Consider the following 21,596-nt stretch of genomic DNA (forward strand, 5'->3'; position numbering starts at 1 on the left):
CATACTTGTGCTTTCCAGCGTCCAGAACATTGTAGCTGTCATCTCCTCCTCCCTGTGGGCCTAGGGTTTGTTTCTTTTTCCCTCCTGAGGAAATGGGATTCGATGACTGTATTCAAACAGCCATCTTAACTCAGAACGTATATCTCTACCTTAAAAAAATCTGGCCATTCCAACTCTATCATTCTTCCTTCCTTTTCAAGGACACCTACTTCTCCACTTGGGGGCAACCCTGCACCTGCAGACTCCACAAGGAGTACACAAGCAACTAAGAGCTGCGGAGCGTTCGGTGGGGTTACGACAGGCACAGGTGATACCTGATGAGTCACCTGATGGGCAGATGCCCTGGCTCACGGCAGTTGCTTTTTAGAGAGCCCCTTCTTCTCCTTCCAACCCCGAGGCACCCAGCCTTAGCTAACGCCCAGTCCTTCCCCTTCCCAGCTCAGGAGCACCGCCCAGGTCCGTCCCCTCCCGTGGAGCTGCAGGCTCCGCCCCTCCCAGCCTGGCCGGAGGGATCCACTCGAATCACTGGCATGTCCAGACCATCGCTCAGACTCCCACGCGTGCTACCGCAGCATGGGAGCAGCACCCCTGGGATCGCTCCACTCTTGCCGCTGCTGCCGCTGCTGCTGTTGCTGCCGCTCCAGGCTGGGGCCACTTGCCCCTGCCAGGATCCAGCGCTGTGCCAACCCCTCCGCAACCGCCCCAACTTCGAGGTAAGTGCCTCTCGCGTCGCCCCGCCCCCACCGCCCACCGCCCCAACTGGGGTCTGGTCCCGCAAGCCTGAAGAGGAGTTAGAGTAGAACCTCTAGAAGGAGGTGGCTGCCGCTGCTGAAACGCATTTGACCACTCGCCTGGGGCTTTTCTATTTATGAATTTCCTTAATCTGGTAGATGAAGAAATTCTGGCTCAGAGAGGTTTAGTAACTCCTCCCACGTCTGACAGCAAGTGACTGGAAGAGACAGGCAAGAGTTCAAACCCAGACCTGACTCCAAACATAAGCTTCTCTCGTTATATAGCTGTGTCTCTGCCGTGCACTCCAGCCTTACAAGCAAGGGCCTAGGATAATGAGCTGTTTCCTGAGCTGGAAGACCCACTGGTTTTCCAGAGGAGGATTCCTTTTGAAAGAATCTCTGCGCTCCAACAATGCACTGGAGGGCAAAATGTTTTGCTTATCTTTGCTCTTCTATACTCACCACCCCTTTCCTTCAGACACCTCCAAAATCATCCTGGATGGTGGATGAAAATAGGTCTGACAATAAATTTTCCTTCTACACCTAACAGTTTGTAAGGCCTTTGCAACTTTAATCAAACTGTTTTGGGGGGCAAAGTGAAAACTGACTGCTAGATTTTGATGACGGCAGCAGGAACGGACCTCAAAGAGGTGTGCAGGCTTAGTCCAAAGAGTAGTATTGTGTAATGTAGGGACACTTGCCAGTTCTTAATCTAGCAGATAAGTTTGATGCTGTGGCATTTCAATGCCAATAAAAACAACACATAACACGGTTTAGGAGGAAAAATGAACGTGGTGAAAGTGTTTATGATGGAGAACACTCTTAGCAGGTTAGACAGAGTTTATGGGCATTTGGAAAGCGAGTTATGCAAATAAGCAAAATTGTGTTCGTTGTATGTTCCTGATAAATGGTCTTTTTCTCTACTGACCTTTTCTATATTTTTCAAACCCCATGACTAGACTACATAGCTTTTTTCTTTTGTATTTTCAATTAGTTCACCCAGTTACTTTTCAAGATTTCTATTATATCACAGAATTTCAGTAGTTTTTTTTTTACAAATTCAATTTTAACTATCAATTAAAATAGTGGTTAAGGTTTATGATGGAGATATGTCTAAAAACAGTGAGCTGTTCAATTTTACATTTTCTAATTTTTATCATTTCAATGGAAAACTGCGTAGCAGAAAAATGAGTTATGCACAGTGAATTCTGAAAAGTGAAACAAAACATAAACCCAGAAATTAGAAAATTGAGAAATGTCCAGTTTAACTTTAATAGCTGGCTCTCCCCACTAACCTTCCCCACCTGTTCTGCTCACAGTGGACCAGTCAGTAATCAATCAATCATGCCCCCCCACTTCTCTCTTTTATTTCTTAATGCAAATCTTAGGCTACACCCCTGCTTAAAATACTCTAATGACTTCTCATTGCTCTCAGGATAAAATACCAAATCCTCCCTGGTCTACAAGACTTTACTTGATCTTGACCTTACTAGTTTTACCTGAGCCCATGTGCTTACAGGATTGTGTTCTAGCCACACTGACTTTCTTTTGGTTCCATAAAATCAGAAGTCTCTTGAGCAATTGAAACCTTTGCACTTTTTGTTCTCTTTGCTGAAAATGCCTTTTTTTTGGTTCATAGGTATGTTCCTTCCATTCCGTCCAGATCATTCCACATATTTCAGTCCTTTCCTAAAAGTGTGTAGTCCTCAGGGAAGTTTTCCTGCAACTATCGAAGCAGCTCCCCTGCACACACACACACACACACACACACACCCTGCAGCCCTCAACATTATTGTACTTGGACAATGGACCTGTTCTCTCTTTTTAACCTCTTTGTCACTGATGCCTAGCAACATCCTCTCCCTATTCCTTACTGGAGTTCAATAACTATTTGCTGAATTAATTAATTAACACCTTATTTGGGATAAAATGATAATAATCAGTGAGCCTTCCGTACTTCTAGAATTATGTGTGGTAGAAATACTGGAAAAACATAACATCACCTGCTTTAGAATTTAACTTGAGCACTATTCTAGGAAGTCAGGTTCGCCAAAATCATTCATAAAAATACAGTATCTATGGCTCTGCCTACAGCAGCCAGAGACTTGAGGATTATATACTTCCTCGTTTTCTTTTGCCTTACTCATTCAAATAGTCACAAAGTCCTGTTAATTTTGCCCCCTCAGGGTCTTTCAGATCTGTGTATTAATCTCACTTATGTCTGCTGCTCCACTGTGTCAGTTGAGGTCACCATCATTTCTTGTTAGGATTCTTCCAACAGCTTCCCTGTTAGATATTCTATCTCCAGTTATAGCCTCTCTTGAATCCCTTTCCACTTCAGCTAAAGGGATTGTTCTAAAATGCCTACATAAATGCAGACCTAAAATGCCATTGTGTGAATTCTCCTCTAAAACCCTTTCCTTCAGGAGAAATTCGTTCCTTCAGGACTAATTTCTCAAGAGGGCTTTCGAGGCCTTTATGATTGAATCCCGCTTGCTGCTCTCTGGTTCTTCCCTGCTGTTGCAATCCAGTTCTAGGGGGAGCCACTCCCAGTGTTTGGTTACACCACCACCACCAGGCTCACTCTGCCTCCGGGCCTGGGCACTTGCCATGCTCCCTCCTTAGCTACCCATTCCTACTTACCAGGCTGACTAATTTCTCCTGCCACCAATTACACTGGGACTCCTACCCCAATGTCTTATTCACTGGTACTCTCAGTGCCTGACATGTTTGGTGTTTAATGTTATTTTGGGGGGTCAGCATGATATTCATCTTGGGTTAAGTGATGGTGTTTGTCCCTGGTGTCCTGGCAGGTCTTCGTGTTTGATGTTGGTGGCAAAACTTGGAAATCTTATGACTGGTCACAGATTACAACTGTGGCACTTTTTGGAAAATATGACTCAGAACTTATGTGCTATGCTCATGCAAAAGGAGCCAGAGTAGTGCTAAAAGGTAAGTACAGTTTTTACCCTATGTGTCCAGACAATTGGTAAGTTTACTTGCATCATTTGCTGTTGCTGTTTTCCAAATACTTCCCTTCATGTTCGTCTGGCATATTTTTTAGCACTCTAAACTCAATCTTGATATTGTCTAATTCATTTTACAAATGCAAATATTATTAAAGAATTAAACAAACCATGGCATGGTCTTGAGCCAAATGTGACTCCTAATTAGCATGATGTCCTTTAACTAGTCATAGTCCACAATTTCTGTTTCTGCTTTGAGAATTATTTTACTATTTATTCGAAACAGTTATTTTGGAGGTGAATAAGTAATGACTTTTTATTATTTTAGTATATTATTTTTACATTTAGAAGACAAAGTGGGAGTTTAGTATTCCAAAATAATGAGATGTTTAAAGGACATTTTGATTTCTTTGGAATGGGTTTGTGAAGTAAATGTCATTAAACTGTGAAAAGCATATATGCACAAAAGATGTATGTTTCTTCCACAGGAGATGTATCCTTACAGGATATCATTGATCCTAATTTCAGAACATCCTGGATAGCTCAACAAGTTGACTTGGCCAAAACACAATATATGGATGGAATTAATATAGACATAGAGCAAGAAGTTAATTGTTCAACACCTGAATATGATGCATTGACTGCTTTAGTCCAAGAAACTGCAGATGCTTTCCATCATGAAATTGAAGGATCACAGGTAAAAAATTCCTTTGATATATTTAGGAACCCCCTAAACTTCCTTATCGAAATGTATTCTTGAATGTATAACTAATAGAATCTAGGATGGAATTTTGGCACTTATATCTTAGAAAATATTTCTGGAACTCTGACAGATTTATTGAATAAATTTTATAGACTTTTAAAAAAGATTTTATTTACTTATTTTTAGAGAGTGGGGAAGGGAGGAAGAGAGGGAGAGAAACATCAATGTGTGGTTGCCTCTTGCACGTCCCTACAGGGGACCTGGCCCTTCAACCCAGGCATGTGCACTGGACTGGGAATAGAACCACAGCCCTGTGGCTCACAGGCCTGTATTCAATTCACTTAGCTACACCAGCCATAGCAAAATTTTATAGACCTATAAAATGCTAAATCTGATCTCTGTGGACATCAAGACACAACATGGATTCCCCCACCTTCTAGCTTCACAACAGAACTAGAAATATTAGAGAGGCAAAGGGATCAGCAAGAATCAGGAAGGGCGATGTTGTTCAGGCCCTGCTTTCACCAGTGAAGGACAGACAGCTCTTGCCTCAGAGTAGAGGCACTTCTGGGTATCTCAGCTGTTCCACAGACTTTGAATTACTTGTAAAGCACCCAAGGCCCACTAAGGCTCTAAGAACTAACTCTACAGAACTAGTCAGAGCTATGACAAAAGGCAGTATGCTTCCCCACTGCCGTAATGAGCGTGATTAGAGCAGCAGATCAGAGCACGAGACATCTTGTCAGGCAATGTATGGGTAACAAAGGATAATGTGGCCCCAAGATTAGTGATTCTCAAACCTGGCCGTATAGCAAGATAACAAGATAGTCATAGAAAAAGTACACACATACTGGAACCCACTCCCAGGGATTATTATTCACATGGTTTAAGTGAGCCTAGAATCCATATTTTTTTTTAGAAAGTTTTATAGGTGATTGTGGTTAAGTTGAAGAGATTCTGGACCAAATGGAAACATAAGAAACTCCTGAATTTCCCTCCTCACATGGACACACAGAGTGTACAGCTACAAATGGAACAATTTCCTTAGGGAGAAATCCAGAATCTAGCTACATATATGGCAACTGAGAAAATAACCACATTGAAATTGGTAGGAAAGGCTGAGACACACACTCTGCCATAAACCCCACCCCTAGCTCCAGCCTCTGAGCAGTGAGGGGTTGGGAATGTACCTTTAGTGCCCCAATTTTTAAAAAACATTTTTTAAAGATTTTATTCATTTATCTTTAGAGGGGAAGAGAAGGAGAGAGGGAGAGAAATATCAATGTATGGTTGTCTCTTGTGTATCCCCTGCTGGGAACTGGCCTGCAACCCAGGCATGTGCCCTGACTGGGACTCAAACCATGATCCTTTGGTTCACAGGCCTGTGCTCAATCCACTGAGCTACACCAGCCAGGGCATATGCCCCAGTTTTTAAGGCTCCTATGTGAGGGACGGGTCCCCCAAACACCTAGCTCTGAAAGCCAACAGGGCTTACATTCCCCAGTCCCAAAGGATTGTAGCAAACAAAGAGGAGTTTCCAAAGGCACTGGAGCACTTGCAATGGGTATTTGCCCAAGGGCTCAGCTCAAAAAGAACAGGAAAAAAATCCCTATATTTTCCCAGAAAGGGTTTGACTGCATACATTATAAGTTACTGCCTATGAATCTGGCTTCTAATTAGCACACCTTTAGGTAGCGACTGCAATCCTCCCCAGGCCCTAAAGAAAATAACAAGATGAAACATTATAAAAAGACCTTAATGTAACAGAGATAAGTGATTTACTCAATAATGAATTCAAAATAATAATCATACGTGGCTTACTGAGATCAGAAGAGCAATGTCTGAACAAAATGAGAATTTCAACAGAGAGACAGAAAATATTGAAAAGTACTAAACAGAAATCAGAAATGAAGAATAACAATAACAGAACTGAAAGATTCAAGAGGGGTTCAACAAAAGACTGAACCAAACAGAAGGATCAGTAAACTTAAAGGCAGAGAAAGTCATCTAATCAGAGTAGTAAAAAGGAAAAAAAAAGACTGAAAATAGCTTAAGGAATTTATGAAGCATATCAAATAGACGTATATGTTATATTTATACATCCAGTATTAGAGCATCCAGATATATATGAACAAATGCTCACATATCTGAAGGAAGCAAGAGATAGCAATGCTACAATAATAGAGGAGAATTTCTACACTCCACTTTCAGCAGTGGATAGATTATCTAGAACAATAATCAATAGGGAGACTTCAATAAGGAAATACGTATTAGAACAAAGTGATCTAACAGACACACAACAGAACAATCCGTCCAACACCAGCAGAATACATATCTTCTCAAGTGCACGTAAAACATTTTCCAGGAGAAAGCATATATTAAGCCACAAAATACATCTTAATGATGTTTATGTTACTGGGAAGATCCGAGTCAGGAGCTGCCTCTTCTCAGTTCTTGTCTTGCTCACAGGCAAGAGGAGAAGAATTCAGGCAAGACACAACACATGTAGTGGAAATGAGATGGCAAGTTTATTTATGAAACACGTACGAGCACAAACTGCAAGCAGGCACCCAGCTACTTGGAATGCCCCATGCATAGAGGAAATGAAGTTGTGAGTAAATTTGTTATAGACACCGGAGCACCTGGCTACAAGTGAGCACTCAGCTAATCTGAGTGTGCTGACTCTCAGGAATCCAGGCGTTATATCCTTTACTTAGCTTCTAGGTTCCCCCTCCTCCTCCCCTTCTAGACCTTGGGAACAATACACAGTTTTAAAGATTTTCTTTCTCAGCTAGTGGAGAAGAATTTCAAGGGCTCCCTGCCTCCTGAGGTATCATAGTTTTGGCTATCATAGTTTTGCTTGTGATGTTCAGAACACCTGGCAATCTTATTGGACCAGGCTTGGGACTGCTGAGTTAATTGTTGAGACATGTCTCCCTTTTGTTTCTTGTTCCCATTTTAAGTTCTTTGTTAGATTGTAATGGCAGGGGCACTGCCTTCCCCTCTGTCTGCTCATTCCGAGCTGCTACCTAACATTTAGAAGACTAAAATTATATCAAGCATCTTTTCTGACTACAATGGTATAAAACTAGAAATCAACTACAAGAAGAAAACTGGAAAACTCACAAACACATACAGAGTAAATACTATGCTACTGAACAACCAATGGGTCAAAGAAGAAATCAAAATTGAAATAAAAATATCTTGAGTCAAATGAAAACAGAAAAACAATGTGCTAAGACTTATGGGACGTGGCAAAAGCAAGTCTAAGAGGGAAGTTTATGCTGCTAATTGCCTACATTAAGAAGAAAGCTCTTGTCTTGGCTGGTGTGGCTCAGCAGATTGAATGCTGGCCTGAGAACTAAAAGATCACTGGTCCGATTTCCAATCAGGGCACATGCCTGGGTTACAGGCCAGGTCCCCAGTTGGGGGAATGTGAGAGGCAACCAATCTATGTTTCTCTCACACAATGATGTTTCTCTCCCACCCTTCCCCTCTCTCTAAAAATAAATAAATATAACGTGAAAAAGAAGAAAGCTCTTGAATACACAAACTCACTTTACACTTCAAGGAAACTAGAAGAAAAACTAATGAAGCCCAAAGTTAGTAGAAGAAGGAAATAACAATAATCAGAGTGGAAACAGATGACTTCTGGCCAAGATGGAGGTGTAGATACACTGTGCCTCCTCATATAACCAAAAGGATGACAACAAATTTAAAAAGAAAAAATAACCAGAACTGCCAGAAAATCTAACTGTATAGAAGTCTGACAACCAAGGAGTTAAAGAAGAAATATTCATCAGACTCATGGGAGGGGCAGAGACAGGCAGCACGGTAGAGAGGACACATGGCAAGGCATTGGCTGGCATACAGGGCAGTCTCATATTTCCATGTGGGTAGACCAGGAGGAACAACTGGGGAGCAAGACAGACTGTGCAACCCAGGGTTCCAGCGTGAGGAAATAAAGCCTCAAAAAACTCTGGCTGTAATAACCTGTGGTTTCGTGGTGGCAGGAGAAAGTCCCAGTCTCACAGGAAGTTCGTTGGAGAGACCCACAGGGTTGTAGAATGTACACAAACCCACCCACCCTGGAACCAGCACCAGAAGGGCTCATTTGCTTGTGGGTAATGGGAGAAGTGTCTGAAAGCTGGCTGAGAGCCAAGCCAGCAGCCTTGTTCCCTCTTGGACCCCTCTGCCACATACAGTGCCAAACCACAGCATGGGTTGCTCTGCCCCTTACATTTTAACAGGCACATGAAGACAAAGAAATAAGGCCCAAATGAAAGAACAGATCAAAGCTCCAAAAATAGAACTAAGTGATGAAGAGATAGCCAACCTATCAGATGCAGAGTTCAAAATGTTAGTGATCAGGATGCTCCCAGACATGGTTGAGTATGGTCACAAAATGGAAGAAAAAGTGAAAGCTACGCAAAGTGAAATGAGGAGAAATGTACAGGGCATCAACAGCGATGGGAAGGAAACTGGGTCTGAAATCAATAGTTTGGACCAGAAGGACAAAATAAATATTCAACCAGAAAAAAATGAAGAAATAAGAATTAAAAAAAAATGAGGAGAGGCTTAGGGAACATCCAGGACAACTTTGAACATTCCAACATCAAAATCACAGGGGTGCCAGAGGGAGAAGAGGAAGAGCAAGAAATTGAAAACTTATTTGAGAACTTCCCTAATCTGGCAAAGGAAATAGACTTCCAGGAAACCCAGGAAGCTCAGAGAGCCCAAAGAAGTTGGACCCAAGAAGGAACACACCAAGGTACATCATAATTACATTACCCAAGATTAAAAATAAGGAGAGAATCTTAAAAGCAGCAAGAAGAAAGGAGACAGTTATCTACAAAGGAGTTCCCATAAGATTATTAACTGATTTCTCAAAAGAAACCTGGCAGGCAGGAAGGGGCTGGAAAGAAGTATTCCAAGTCATGAAAGACAAGGACCTACATCCAAGATTGCTCTATCCAGCAAAGCTTTCATTTAGAATGGAAGGGCAGATAAAGTGCTTCTCAGATAAGGTCAAGTTAAAGGAGTTCATCATCACCAAGCCCTTATTATATGAAATGTTAAATGGACCTATCTAAGAAATAGAAGATCAAAACTATGAATAATAAAATGACAACAAACTCACAATTGTCAAAAACAGAACCTAAAACCAAAACTAAAAACAAACTAAGCAAACAACTAGAACAGGAACAGAATCACAGAAATGCAGATCATGTGGAAGGTTACTGGTGGGAGGAGTGGGAGAAGAATGGGGGAAAAAGTAAAGGGAATAAGAAACATAAATGGTAGGTACAAAATAGACAGGGAGAGGTTAAGAATAGTATAGGAAATGGAGAAGCTGAAGAACTTATATGTATGACCCATGAACATGAACTAAGGGGTAGGGGTGCTGGTGGGAGGAGTGGTGCAGGGTGGAGGGGAATAAAGGGGAGGAAAAAACTGGGACAACTGTAATAGCATAATCAATGAAATACACTGAAGGAGAAGAGTGGAAACAAATGAGGTGGACTATAAAGACAACAGAAAAGATAAATGAAACAAAGCTGGGTTTTTTTGAAAGAAAGTTGACAAATTTTTAGCTTTGAAAAAAGAAGACCCAAATAATGAAACTCACTAATGAAAGAGACATTACAACTGATAAAACAGACATCCTAAGGGTCATAGGAAACCATTATGAACATTTATACACCAATAACTTATATAACTTAGAAGACATGGATAAATTTCCATAAACATACAACCATGTTACTGTTGGTAGGAATGTAAACCAGTATAACCACTAAGAAAAACAGTTCCTCAAGAAACTTAGAACTAGTATATAATTCAGGAATCCCACATCATATATCCAAAGAAAGCCACATCACTATCTCAAAGAGATATCTATATTCCCATCTTCACTGCAGCATTATTCAAAACAGCAATGATAGAAAGTAGCCTAAATGTCTGTCAATAGATTAATGGGTAAGAACATGTGATCACACACACACACACACACACACACGGAATATTATCTGAGTTTTAAAAAGAAGGAGAAAAGGAAGGAAATCCTGCCATTAGTGACTACTTGAATAACCTGGACAGAATTATGCTCAAGGAACTACGTCAGGCAGATAAAGGCAGATACTGCATGGTATCACTTATGTGTGGACTCTAAAAAACAATTTGAACAAATAGAAACAGAGAATAGGTGGTTGTCAGGGGCTGGTGGAAATGAGAGGCTAGTAAAAGGGTATAAGCGTTCAATTAAAAGATGAATAAAGTCTGAAGATTTACTATATAATATGGTGACTATACTTGATAATTCTGTATTGTATAAATGAAATTTGTTTATAAACTAGAACTTACATGTTATCACCAATTAAAAAGTAAATATGTAACATGATGGGTGTGTAAATTAACTTGATGATGGGAATCCTTTCAGAATATTTATGCATATCAAATCATCACATTGTACACTTTAACTTTATTTCAATTTTGTCAGTCATACTTCAATAAAGCTAAAAATATAGATTTTAAGTGTAGACCATGACTTTTTTGAAGACAAGGAGCAACTCCTTTAAACATGTCTAACACAATGTTTAAGAATGAAACATTGTTTACTAAATGAAGGAAGGATACCTGCCCTTCAAAAATTTAAAATCTAGTGAAGGATATTCCCTTTGGCAGCACATATACTAAAATTAGAACAACACAGAGATTAGCATGGTCGCTGTGCAAGAATGACATGTAAATTTGTGAAGTGCCCCAAAAAGAAAATCTAGTTAACTAAAAAAGTACGTATATACATTAAATATATTTTGTGTTATATATTATATATGTAATATGAACCAGTGATTCTAAACCTATCTCAGAATTACTTGGCAGCACTTATTAACAATATGCCCAGTGATTGATTCAGTAGGTCTGGGATAGAGGCTAGGAACTGTATTTTTATCAAGTTGTGCTAGGTTATTCTGGCATATTTGGTCAACACGAATTTGAGAATTGTTGAAAAATTAATAAATGATATAATAAGGATTTGTCTGTGGCTTTATGCAGGTAAGGGAAGTTTGTCAGTATGCAAATCGGCTTTGCAGGTGAGTACAATTTAGACCAAGAATAGCGACTATCTGGTATGCAGGCTGCTAATACTCTCCTCATGTAGTTAGGTCTCAAAATCTCATTCTTTACACTGCTGTTATTAATAAATTAGAATTGGTGTGTGCTTATTAAGCTACAGTGAGAGGCAAGGAGGAAGAGATTGAGGAAACTGTTTCCATGTTTGAGGGGCAAGTAGAACAATTTGGGCTTCTATGTCAAGTTCATGTTAAGGAAATTAGTGGGAGGCACAGTTGCCCAGATAGGCCAGATTGTGGAAGACCAAGAATATCAGACAGAAGAATATGCATTTTATTCTGTAACAGGTTACGTGTGTAGAAAGTGTTTGGAGAAGAATATTGTATAGCAGTATGTAAAATAGTCTAGAGGAGAAAGAGAAACCAGTAAGGACTAACCCAATAATACCATGAATAATGGGATTTATGGCTTGGACTGGGATGATGGCATGACCATGCCACTCAGCCAGTGTTCAATAAGTGTTTACTGAGTTAATTAAATAATGGAAGGAAAGGGAAGAACAAGTATGAGAAGCCACCCAAAAGAAAATGTGAGATTAGTGATATGAGATTAGGAAAGAGGAGTCAGAAAAGGTTCTTGTCTAGTGACCAGAAGTAAAAATGACTGAAATGGAGTCCGGAAGCAGTAGTGTACTTTGGGGAACATAAGCTAATTTCAGATTACAGAAATGTGGTTACAGAATTAAAGAGCTAGAAATGCTCCTGAAGTGTTCTTTCTACACCCTTGTTTTATAGTTAGGAACACAGATTTACTTTAAGTTACACAAACCTAGTTATAACAGAGTGAAGACTAGAACCAAAAACTTTTGATTTGTCTAAAATATTAATACTGCCTTCTCAAAAACAGGAGATTAACTATGGCATGAAATCCAGGTGAAAATATTAATGCTCAGGTGAGAGATAAGGGCTTACAAAATGGATTTGAAATTTACCTGCCTGGAGGTAATCAGTTAGTTTCTCCTTTACAATAGATAGCTCCTATTTTGTAATATGAAGGAGTGATAAAACAAGGTCCAAAAAGTAAAAATTTTACTTTATAACCTGTAAGCTTTTAATTTTGGTAAAGCAGAGCTTCCCTTAGTGCTACCATACAGAGAATTAAGAGGGAGTTTGAGAAAGTTTTAAAAAGAGTAAGAGTAGGATAAGTTGGCCAAAGTGTAAAAATTTTAACTAAAGTATCTCAGTTACTTGTAATAATTAATCATTGTGTTTACTGAGAGCCTAATTAAGAAAAGAACTTTTAATGAGACTTTAGATTATTTGCACACATATAAAATAAGGCTAACGACTATTTGGGTAAGGTAGAGAGACTCGTGGAAGACTGGCTTACTGTTCAAAATGAAAGATAATTTATCACTCTACTTTTATTAAAATATTTCCATACAATTAGACCATTAAAGTGATTTGTTCAACATTCTGAGTTGATTACTTGTACCTGTAGCTACAAAACACCACTATTCTTTAACTGTGATGTTGGAACGAACCTACCATAATAATGTGATTGTAAATCAGGGGCTCAGATTGCCAACACTGGCCAGTCAGCTGTGCCAACATATGGCCAGTTTAGCCTGCACAATTTAAACGAAAAACTTTTGTTTTGAAGTTTTTTAGAGTGCTGCTTTCATTTTCCAGTTGCTTAAAGCCCTGCCCCCCCACCCCTTACTGTCACTACACCTGTTCCTTTCAATCTGTGAGTTTCCAGTGTAACCTTGGAAGACATTGGAGCTTAAGACTCCCCTTCTACACAGTTCTCTGCTCCTGGTCATTGTATACATCCAAATATGTCTCGGTCCAAATACATGTCCATTATCCAAATATAAATAACAAGCACTGTCCAAATATATGTCTGAGTCCATGTAGGTAAAAAATATATTTCTTAGAACTGTTCGACTTCTACATGAGTTAAACCCTACATTCATATATGAAAGCAGTTCTGTTGTCTTGGGTTGTATGAGGCAGAGAATATGTAATCAACAAAACATCTGATATAATATGCATATGCTAAACAAAATGGTATGCATTTCTCCACAGGTAACCTTTGATGTAGCTTGGTCTCCAAAGTGCATAGACAGAAGGTGCTATAATTATACTGGAATTGCAGATGCTTGCGACTTTCTCTTTGTGATGTCTTATGATGAACAAAGTCAGGTCTGGTCAGAATGTGTTGCAGCAGCCAATGCTCCCTATAATCAGACATTAACTGGTAAGGTACACCAAATAATCATTCATTACTGATATTAATTTCATAATCTAACACTAATATTTCCAAGTCATCTGTATACATTTTCCAAATGCAAAGCTTTCTTGAAACATTTAAAAGGCATTTAATTTGGAGAGTTTTAAAGTTTACAATAAGTTTTAAAGTTTTCACTTATTCTTCTGAAAGTCTTGTGGGATAAGTATGTTATTTATTACCTAATACGGACGAGATAAAAGTAAGTTATCTTGATTGCACAGCCATTAAGTGTTACATAGTTGAAACTCAAGCAAGTGTTTTAACGTCAAGTCAACGTGCTTCCCTCAAAATCACATGAAGATATTTGCTTATCTAGAATCTGACAATATATTTTTGTTGAAATATCCAATGTTAATTTAATAGCAAAGAGAGTTATGATGTGAATACTGTCTATACATGATTGATAGGATTGGCTTTACCTTCTTTGACATTTGCCATCAGCACACATGCTGTATTACAAACTACCTGCATACCCAGGAGATACTGTGGGCTCCATCCTGGGTACCGCAATAAAGTCAGTGTCACAGTAAAGCAAGTCGTAGTCATTTTGTGGTTGGACAGTCTGTCTTTAATTTGTAAAACAAGCAACTTCTTTTCAATGCAGTAAAGAGGGTATGCCTATATAGCATTAAAATTAAGAGTACCTCCTCTCATTCATATGATGCAGTTTTCGTATTGTCTGTTCCAAAGTTTGGATTACTTTGTATTCCATCAGCCAATAGAATAAAAGGTTGCTTGTTATCTTATGGATTCAAGGGAAATTTTCTGATAGTTGGCACTGACTAAATTGTTGTCTGGTAAGTAAATTTAAAAATCCTTTTTCATATAGAGGTAAGACCAACAACCTGGCCTCATTTTATCATGTCGTAATTGTTTGGACAGGATAGTCTGATCACAAGCACATACTCTCAAAAATTTGACCAATAATGTAACCATTACAATTAGGAAGCAACTACTCTAGTATTCCCAAACTCTGTTTCATAAAAAAGATGGTAATTATGTTCTATCAATAAAAGGTTCATAACCAAATATATTTGGGAAATGATATACACCCCACCCGTCTTTTGGATATTTAGTGGTACACAATAACTAAAGGCTCTGAAAAGTTCCAAATTTGCTTAACATTCTACATAGTCTTGAAACTTCTCTTGGTAGGAAAACATATTTTGTAGCATTGGGCATTTAGAGATTGATAGTACTAGTAATTTGCTTATTTTTCTCTTTGTTTCTGTAACTACAGATTATTTCATACCGAGTAAGAGGGTGACATTTCTCATCCCCAGCTGTAATTCACCCTTTTAGGATATTTATACATCACGGAACATTTGTGCTTTCTCTAAGAAATTCTGAGACCTTCCTGCACAGAAATTTTAAGACTTACAGAGCTTTATCAAAACTTTAGAATCTGGAAGATCAAATATATATCTTAGCAGTTAATAGACACAATGCCATGCTTTCCTGAAATGGGTCATTCTTCCTAGAATTAAATTTAGTAATTTTTGCATTAATTTGAACTTCATTGTTCTGAGTGTTTTTATTATTCAAAGAAAGAGTTTAGAAAATGATATATAGTTTATAGTTCTTAGGGATGACTTTCAGAATATTAAAGAAACACTGTGCTAGTATTTTGCATAAATGTACCTGTTTTTATAAATTTAGATTCTGAGCAGCTTCATAGCTTGTATAAACATATTAATAGACATATGGAGAGAAAAAATATGCCTTTTCTGTCCCTATTTGATTAGCATATGATGACTACATCAAGATGGGCATTAACCCCAAGAAACTTGTAATGGGTCTTCCCTGGTATGGTTATGATTATACCTGCCTGACTCTATCAGAGGTAAGAACAGCTCATCTCTCATGTAATTTTTTACCTTTCCTTTGTATTTTATATCTTGAATTCATATATATGTATATACAGTATATACTCTGTTTGGAATTTATAAATTATTCTATATAGAGTATGTAAACTTTAGAATTTCTGAAATAAGTTTGAGACCAAAAAGGAGTTTATTTTTAATTATTCAATCCCATAAAAGTTTCTGAGTGTTTTATATTTTCACTTAATAATGAAATTTTATTTTTATACTATATAAACAGGATACCTATTTATAGTATATATTTTTCTAAAAAATAGTTTTCTGATTTAGTGTTTTTTTAAAGATTTTATTTATTTATCTTATAGAGGGGAAGGGAAGGAGAAAGGGAGAGAAATATCAATATATGGTTGCCTCTGGTGTGTCCCCTGCCGGGAACTGGCCTGCAACCCAGGCATGTGCCCTGACTGGGAATCAAACCGCGATCATCTGGTTTGCAGGCCTGTGCTCAATCCACTGAGCTACACCAGCCAGGGCTGATTTAGTTTTTAACATGTGCTTAATTGATAATCTATAACATGCACATTTCTGTATTTCTAGGATCATGTTTGCACCATTGCAAAAGTCCCTTTCCGGGGAGCTCCTTGTAGTGATGCAGCAGGGCATCAGGTGCCGTATAAGATAATTATGAAGCAAGTAAACAGTTCTATTTCTGGAATCCTGTGGGATGAAAATCAAAAGTCTCCATATTATAACTATGAAGTAAGACTTTTCACAAATTATGAACATTTATTTCCATTAGTTTTTGAAGTTGCATATTGTGTATTTGATATGGAGAATTTTTATCAGTTTTCTTTTAAGGTACAACATAGAGACTGTTGTTGAAGGATTTTACTTACTTATTTAGAGGGGAAGGGAGGAAGAGGGGGAGAGAAACACTGCTTGGTTGCCTTCAGTATGCACCCACCCAGTTACTGAACCTGTAACCCAGGCATGTGACCTCACTCAGAATTGAACTGCTGACCTTTCACTTTGTGGGATGGTGCCAGGGCCAGACAGCTGTTTACAGTAGTGAACTTGTCTTTAAATCTGCAAACATTAACTTTACTTCCCTGTGAGCAATTTAAGGTATGGTCATTGTTGGAACTGCTCTGCACAAGACACTTGTTGGTGTCCTGTGGGTGGTGTAATAAAAACATGCCTATCACAAACAGGATTACTGCCCTGCCCAGTGTGGCTCAATTAGTTGAAGCATTGTCCCAGAGCCAAGAGTTGTGGATTCGATTCCAAGTTGGGGTACATCCCTAGGCTGCAGGTTTGATCCCCAGTCCAGACATGTATGAAAGGTAACCAAAAGATGTTTCTCTCTCACACTGGTGTTTCTCTCTTCCCCTTCTTCTTTCTCTAAAAGCAGTGAGAAAATGTCCTCAGGTGAGGATTAAAAAGTAAGATTTTTTAAATAACTGACAAATATATATAATGACTATGGTTTCTAATGAGCTTTGGGCCAAAACAGGTTGCCAGCTCTGAAAGCCTCCATTTTGAAGTAGATAAAGATACTGATAAGGCTCTTATACAGGAAGCCAATGAGGCTGAGAGCAAGAGATGCACCATCATGGACTTTACAATAGAAAAGGGCATCATTTCAAGTTAATTTCACGATTCAGTCAAACTATGTGATATTAAACAAATGAAAGAATGTTAAAATTAGAGACTGAAAAATATTACAAACAGACTTGAAGAAATGGAGTAAATGATCAGCAATTCTGTCAGATAGTGTTTGATAAATAGGAATTGCCAAAGAGGCAAAGAAGTTATATTTTTTGTAATTTACCTTTAGTATAATAAGAACTGTTCACACCTTACAAATCTAAGTACAGACTATATTTGAATTCACTTTGGATTATGTTACTATAAAAGGAGCCCTAAAATGATATGACTTAAGTTAATTCTATTAATAACATCTATTTTTTAAAATATTTTATTTATTTATTTTTAGAGAGAGGGGAAGGGAGGGAGAAAGAGAGAGAGAAAAACATCTATTGGCTGCCTTTTGCACATACCCTACTGGGGACCTGGCCTGCAACCCAGGCACGTGCCCTAACTGGGGACTGAACCAGTGACCTTTGGTTCACAGGCCAGTGCTCAAACCACTCAGCCACACCAGCCAGGGCAGAATATTTTAAACAAATTGTCTGGTATTCCAATTAAAAATAACTGCAAATATACATAGTTAATACATTGCAATGGATTTAAATCTATACATGCCTGTATATCAATTACATAGAAAGATTTAGTGTAAAGTTTTCTAAACTTTAGAATCTAGTGTACATGCCTAGTAATTAAACTAGGTAATCAAATAGTTGACACGGTAATGTAGTATCTTTGAAGAAGACGCATTCTTTAAGGTCTTAGAATTCAGGAAACATTTTGAAGAGCCTTGAAGGCCACTCATTCACAGGCACTTTAGACAATAATCTAGTTATGCCTCTTTTGTTCCCCTTTTTAGTCATTGTAAAATTTGTAGCAGCCAAAATTAAGTTTCCAGTGTGACCGAAGGGAATCATTCTGCCTTCTTATGCTGTCTCAGCAATAGTAGCTTCATCTTGGTACTTACTATTCTTGAAGGCATTTATGCCTTAACTAAGCATATATCAATGTTATATATGCTCTGTTTTTTCATCCTTTGATCAGTCACTATTTTTAGGCATTTGAAATTTCTTAATAGTGTCAAATATGCTCAAAGTACTAGCCAGAATGATGGCAAATTCAAAGATATAGGTATTTGGGTTAGTTCCTAAATCTTCAAAAAGAAATATTTCTATATTTGGGTACAAGTTCTTCAAGTTGCCTTTAAATGGTGAATCACAATTGTTACTAGAACATGCGTGGCTTTTAAGTTCTAAATATTTTAAAGAACAGGATATAAGATATACTTGTATGTAATGAGTCTGCTGTACTTAAATATGCCATAGCTTATTTATTTACCAAGTGACTCTTGTCCTTCCGTGTAGTCATGTTGAGGAAACTATTCTAATTCCAGTGGTCCTACCATAAAAAAATGTTACTGACATTAGTGAAGAACTGCCTTGAAAAATTTTTCCCAGATGTATATAAAAATCAGCAAATTATTTTAAGTCACAGGTTATTCTCTTTTGTACCTCCCGTTTCCCCCATTTCTCTACCTTTTTGCCTAGATCTGCTCCTTTCCACTTTCCTTTATCTTTTATCCAATCGATGATACACCTTCTAAAAGGGACTCTTTGTACTAGATGGAATAACTGTTGGGGAGGAGGACTTTACAGGGTGGAAGGTGAGCATGACAATATTTTCTAGTTCATGGTTCTTCCTCAGCGGTATGCACAAGGCATCCATGGAGTACAGATCTGACAGGCTCTTCAAAGAGTGCTGTAAGACCTAGAAGAGGAGTTACTTTCCTCATGTATTGTCATTACTTCCTTTTGATTTGACTAATTCATCATAAGCAAAAGCATCTGTTGAGGTCCTAACTAGAAACTGTAGGGAATTCAAAAAAACATGTGTAAGTTGGATTCGGAGAACCACAGCAGTGGTCCTCTTTAGTCTTGGCTGCGTATCCTACTAACCCTGATGGAACATAAAACACAAAACAGACAAAAACCCATCAGAGTTCTAGTCCTGGGAAGTTTGGATTCAGTAGGTATCATGTGGTATGTGTCCCATGAATTTGTACCTTTTAATCATCAGATTAGAGCAAGGAAGGAATTTTAGGTAAGAAAAAGACCTTAAATACAAGACATTAGGAGGCTTATTTGTATCATCTCCATTGTTGTAAAAGTGCTACAAGCAATGATATCTACCAAGTCTCACATGAGAACCATGGAGTCACAGAGAAGAAAAGTGTTGTGCCCTTAAATTTTTATTATTCATTTGTATCCTTTTTGAATCCTTGAAATTAAGAAATGCTTTCCCTCTTACTGTACTGAATACTTAAAATTCACACTTTCATTTCTTTGTCCAGGACTCTGCTGGCCATTTTCATCAAGTGTGGTATGATAACCCAAAGAGCATTTCTTTAAAGGCAACATACACACAAACGCAGGGCTTACGGGGCGTTGGCATGTGGAATGCCGACTGCCTTGACTACTCTGGAGATGCTACAGCCAAACAGCAGACTGAAGAAATGTGGAAAGCCTTAAAACCGAAGCTGTGACGTACATGAACGTCTTTTGTCAAACTTAAGATTTAGAAAATGATCTATGTAGCCCTGGCTGGTGTGGCTCAGTGGATTGAGCATGGGCCTGCGAACCAGAGGATCACGGTTCGATTCCCAGCCAGGGCACATGCCTGGGTTGCAGGCCAGTTCCCAGTAGGGAACACACCAGAGGCAACCGGACATTGATGTTTCTCTCTCTCTCTCCTTCCCTTCCCCTCTGAAGATAAATAAATAAATTAATTAATTAATTAAATGTATAAAAAATAAGTTACACGAGAATTAAAAAAAAAAGAAAATGATCTACGTAAACAGATCCGGTTTCTTGAAGAGACAAAAAAAATGTATACATTTTGGTTGTGTATCTATATGTTACTTATCAGTATAATCAAAACCAGACAAAGAATAAAGAGATACTTTGATTGTTTGTATTTGAAAGATATATAGAAATCTTAATTATCCAGCAACATACAGGTAAGAAATAAGTCAACATACTATATTAATTATTCCTCTATAAGATGCTTTAATACTATAAGTAGGAACTACTGCTTTCAAAATTTTATTGTGCTAAGTTTTTCCCTTAATGTTAACATGTATTCTTACAAATAAATGCTAATTTTTAAATAGGTGTATTTTGAAGTGAAAATATTTGCTTAGAATAGATTTTTTAAAACCTAGTCTTTGAAAAGCAGTTTACTTTGCACTTTTTTCTTCAATAAATCTAACCTTAAACCCTACAATGCATCCTCCTCTTTAGGTTCATCAAACTGCTATAAATAATTTTCCTGACTCCACATGGTACTCGTGCTCTCTGAGGCATAGGAGTTAAACTCAAACCTCTGGAGGGGGAGGGGAAAGAATATAAAAGATTAAAATACAAAGTACAAGAAGATAATTTACTAATACTTTTAATTAATAGGTTAGACCTACCTATTATTTTCTGACTAAATTTTTACATGTAGTTATGGATGACATTTTTTGTATGTCGTTATATCTGATATTTTACAATAGAAAAAGCTTGCTCTTGAACCTGATTCTACCCCTTGTCATGACCCCTTCATCTGCTGTCATTTACCCTTCCAATTACTAATATTCCCTTTACTTATGGACATGTATACTTTACCTCTTGGCTAGTTTTCTTTTCATAATGAAATTTTTATTTTTATGTATCTGCAGTTTACTTTAAATTACCTAAAGATACTGTTTTCTCAAGCAGTTTCTCTTTCTAAAAGAGATATTTTGTGCAAAGAACCTTTCTAAATGTTCCTTTTCTTAAGGCAATTAGGAAGAACATTGTGTGCACTTTATTAGTTCCTTTATTAGATTAAAAGTCTGTGTGCTTGAACTCTGGACTTACATGAATTCTGCATTCCCTGCACATTCCTCCCTCTGAACTGAAATAAATGGTGATCCAGTCATCTGTTAAGAGAATATTCCGTCCCCTATTTACACAGTTGTTATGGCAGAGTGTAAGAAGAACCACTTTGTTCAGCAAACCATACAATTTGCTGAATTTCTAGTGTCTTATATAATTACTAAAATATTTAAATTCTTAGACACTATACTCTGTCATAACTTTGAACGCAAGTTCAATATCCCTATTCTTTTGTATTTCCAGGTTGCTTTTAATTAAAGTACAATGAATAAATTAAACAGTATCTATTATATGCAAATATATTCCTATTTATTAAGAATGTGATTTAATCATATTTAGTCATATTAGTTACTACATTTTAAGATTATTTAAAAATAACCAAATGGACATCATTTTACTTTTATATATCTATTTCCTGAAATCCTTTGTATTACCAAAGGATT

The 21,596-nt window shown here is 37.8% G+C and overlaps 1 protein-coding gene and 1 non-coding gene across 3 annotated transcripts; both read left to right on the plus strand.

The window, feature by feature from the left end:
- The first annotated feature begins 500 nt into the window (after positions 1–500).
- CTBS (chitobiase) lies at positions 501–20,374 on the plus strand. 2 transcript variants are annotated; one of them, XM_037060965.1, is made up of 8 exons: positions 501–713; positions 3,545–3,683; positions 4,186–4,394; positions 13,562–13,733; positions 15,512–15,609; positions 16,187–16,348; positions 19,587–19,826; positions 20,086–20,372. In XM_037060965.1, exons 1-7 carry the CDS (start codon positions 531–533, stop codon positions 19,776–19,778), a joined length of 1,155 nt encoding a protein of 384 aa, XP_036916860.1. In that variant the 5' UTR covers positions 501–530; the 3' UTR covers positions 19,779–19,826; positions 20,086–20,372. The 2 variants fall into 2 exon arrangements, with proteins under 2 accessions (XP_036916860.1, XP_036916861.1); XM_037060966.1 differs by lacking the exon at positions 16,187–16,348 and having other exon boundaries at positions 20,086–20,374.
- On the plus strand, positions 11,066–11,169 carry LOC118997385 (U6 spliceosomal RNA). The gene has a single exon (XR_005068655.1). It is a non-coding gene; the product is annotated as a U6 spliceosomal RNA (small nuclear RNA).
- Positions 20,375–21,596: the final 1,222 nt, after the last annotated feature.

This window comes from Sturnira hondurensis, unplaced genomic scaffold (genome assembly GCF_014824575.4).
Source record: "Sturnira hondurensis isolate 20B ecotype Veracruz unplaced genomic scaffold, ASM1482457v3 Scaffold0013063, whole genome shotgun sequence".
Lineage (NCBI taxonomy): Eukaryota > Metazoa > Chordata > Mammalia > Chiroptera > Phyllostomidae > Sturnira > Sturnira hondurensis.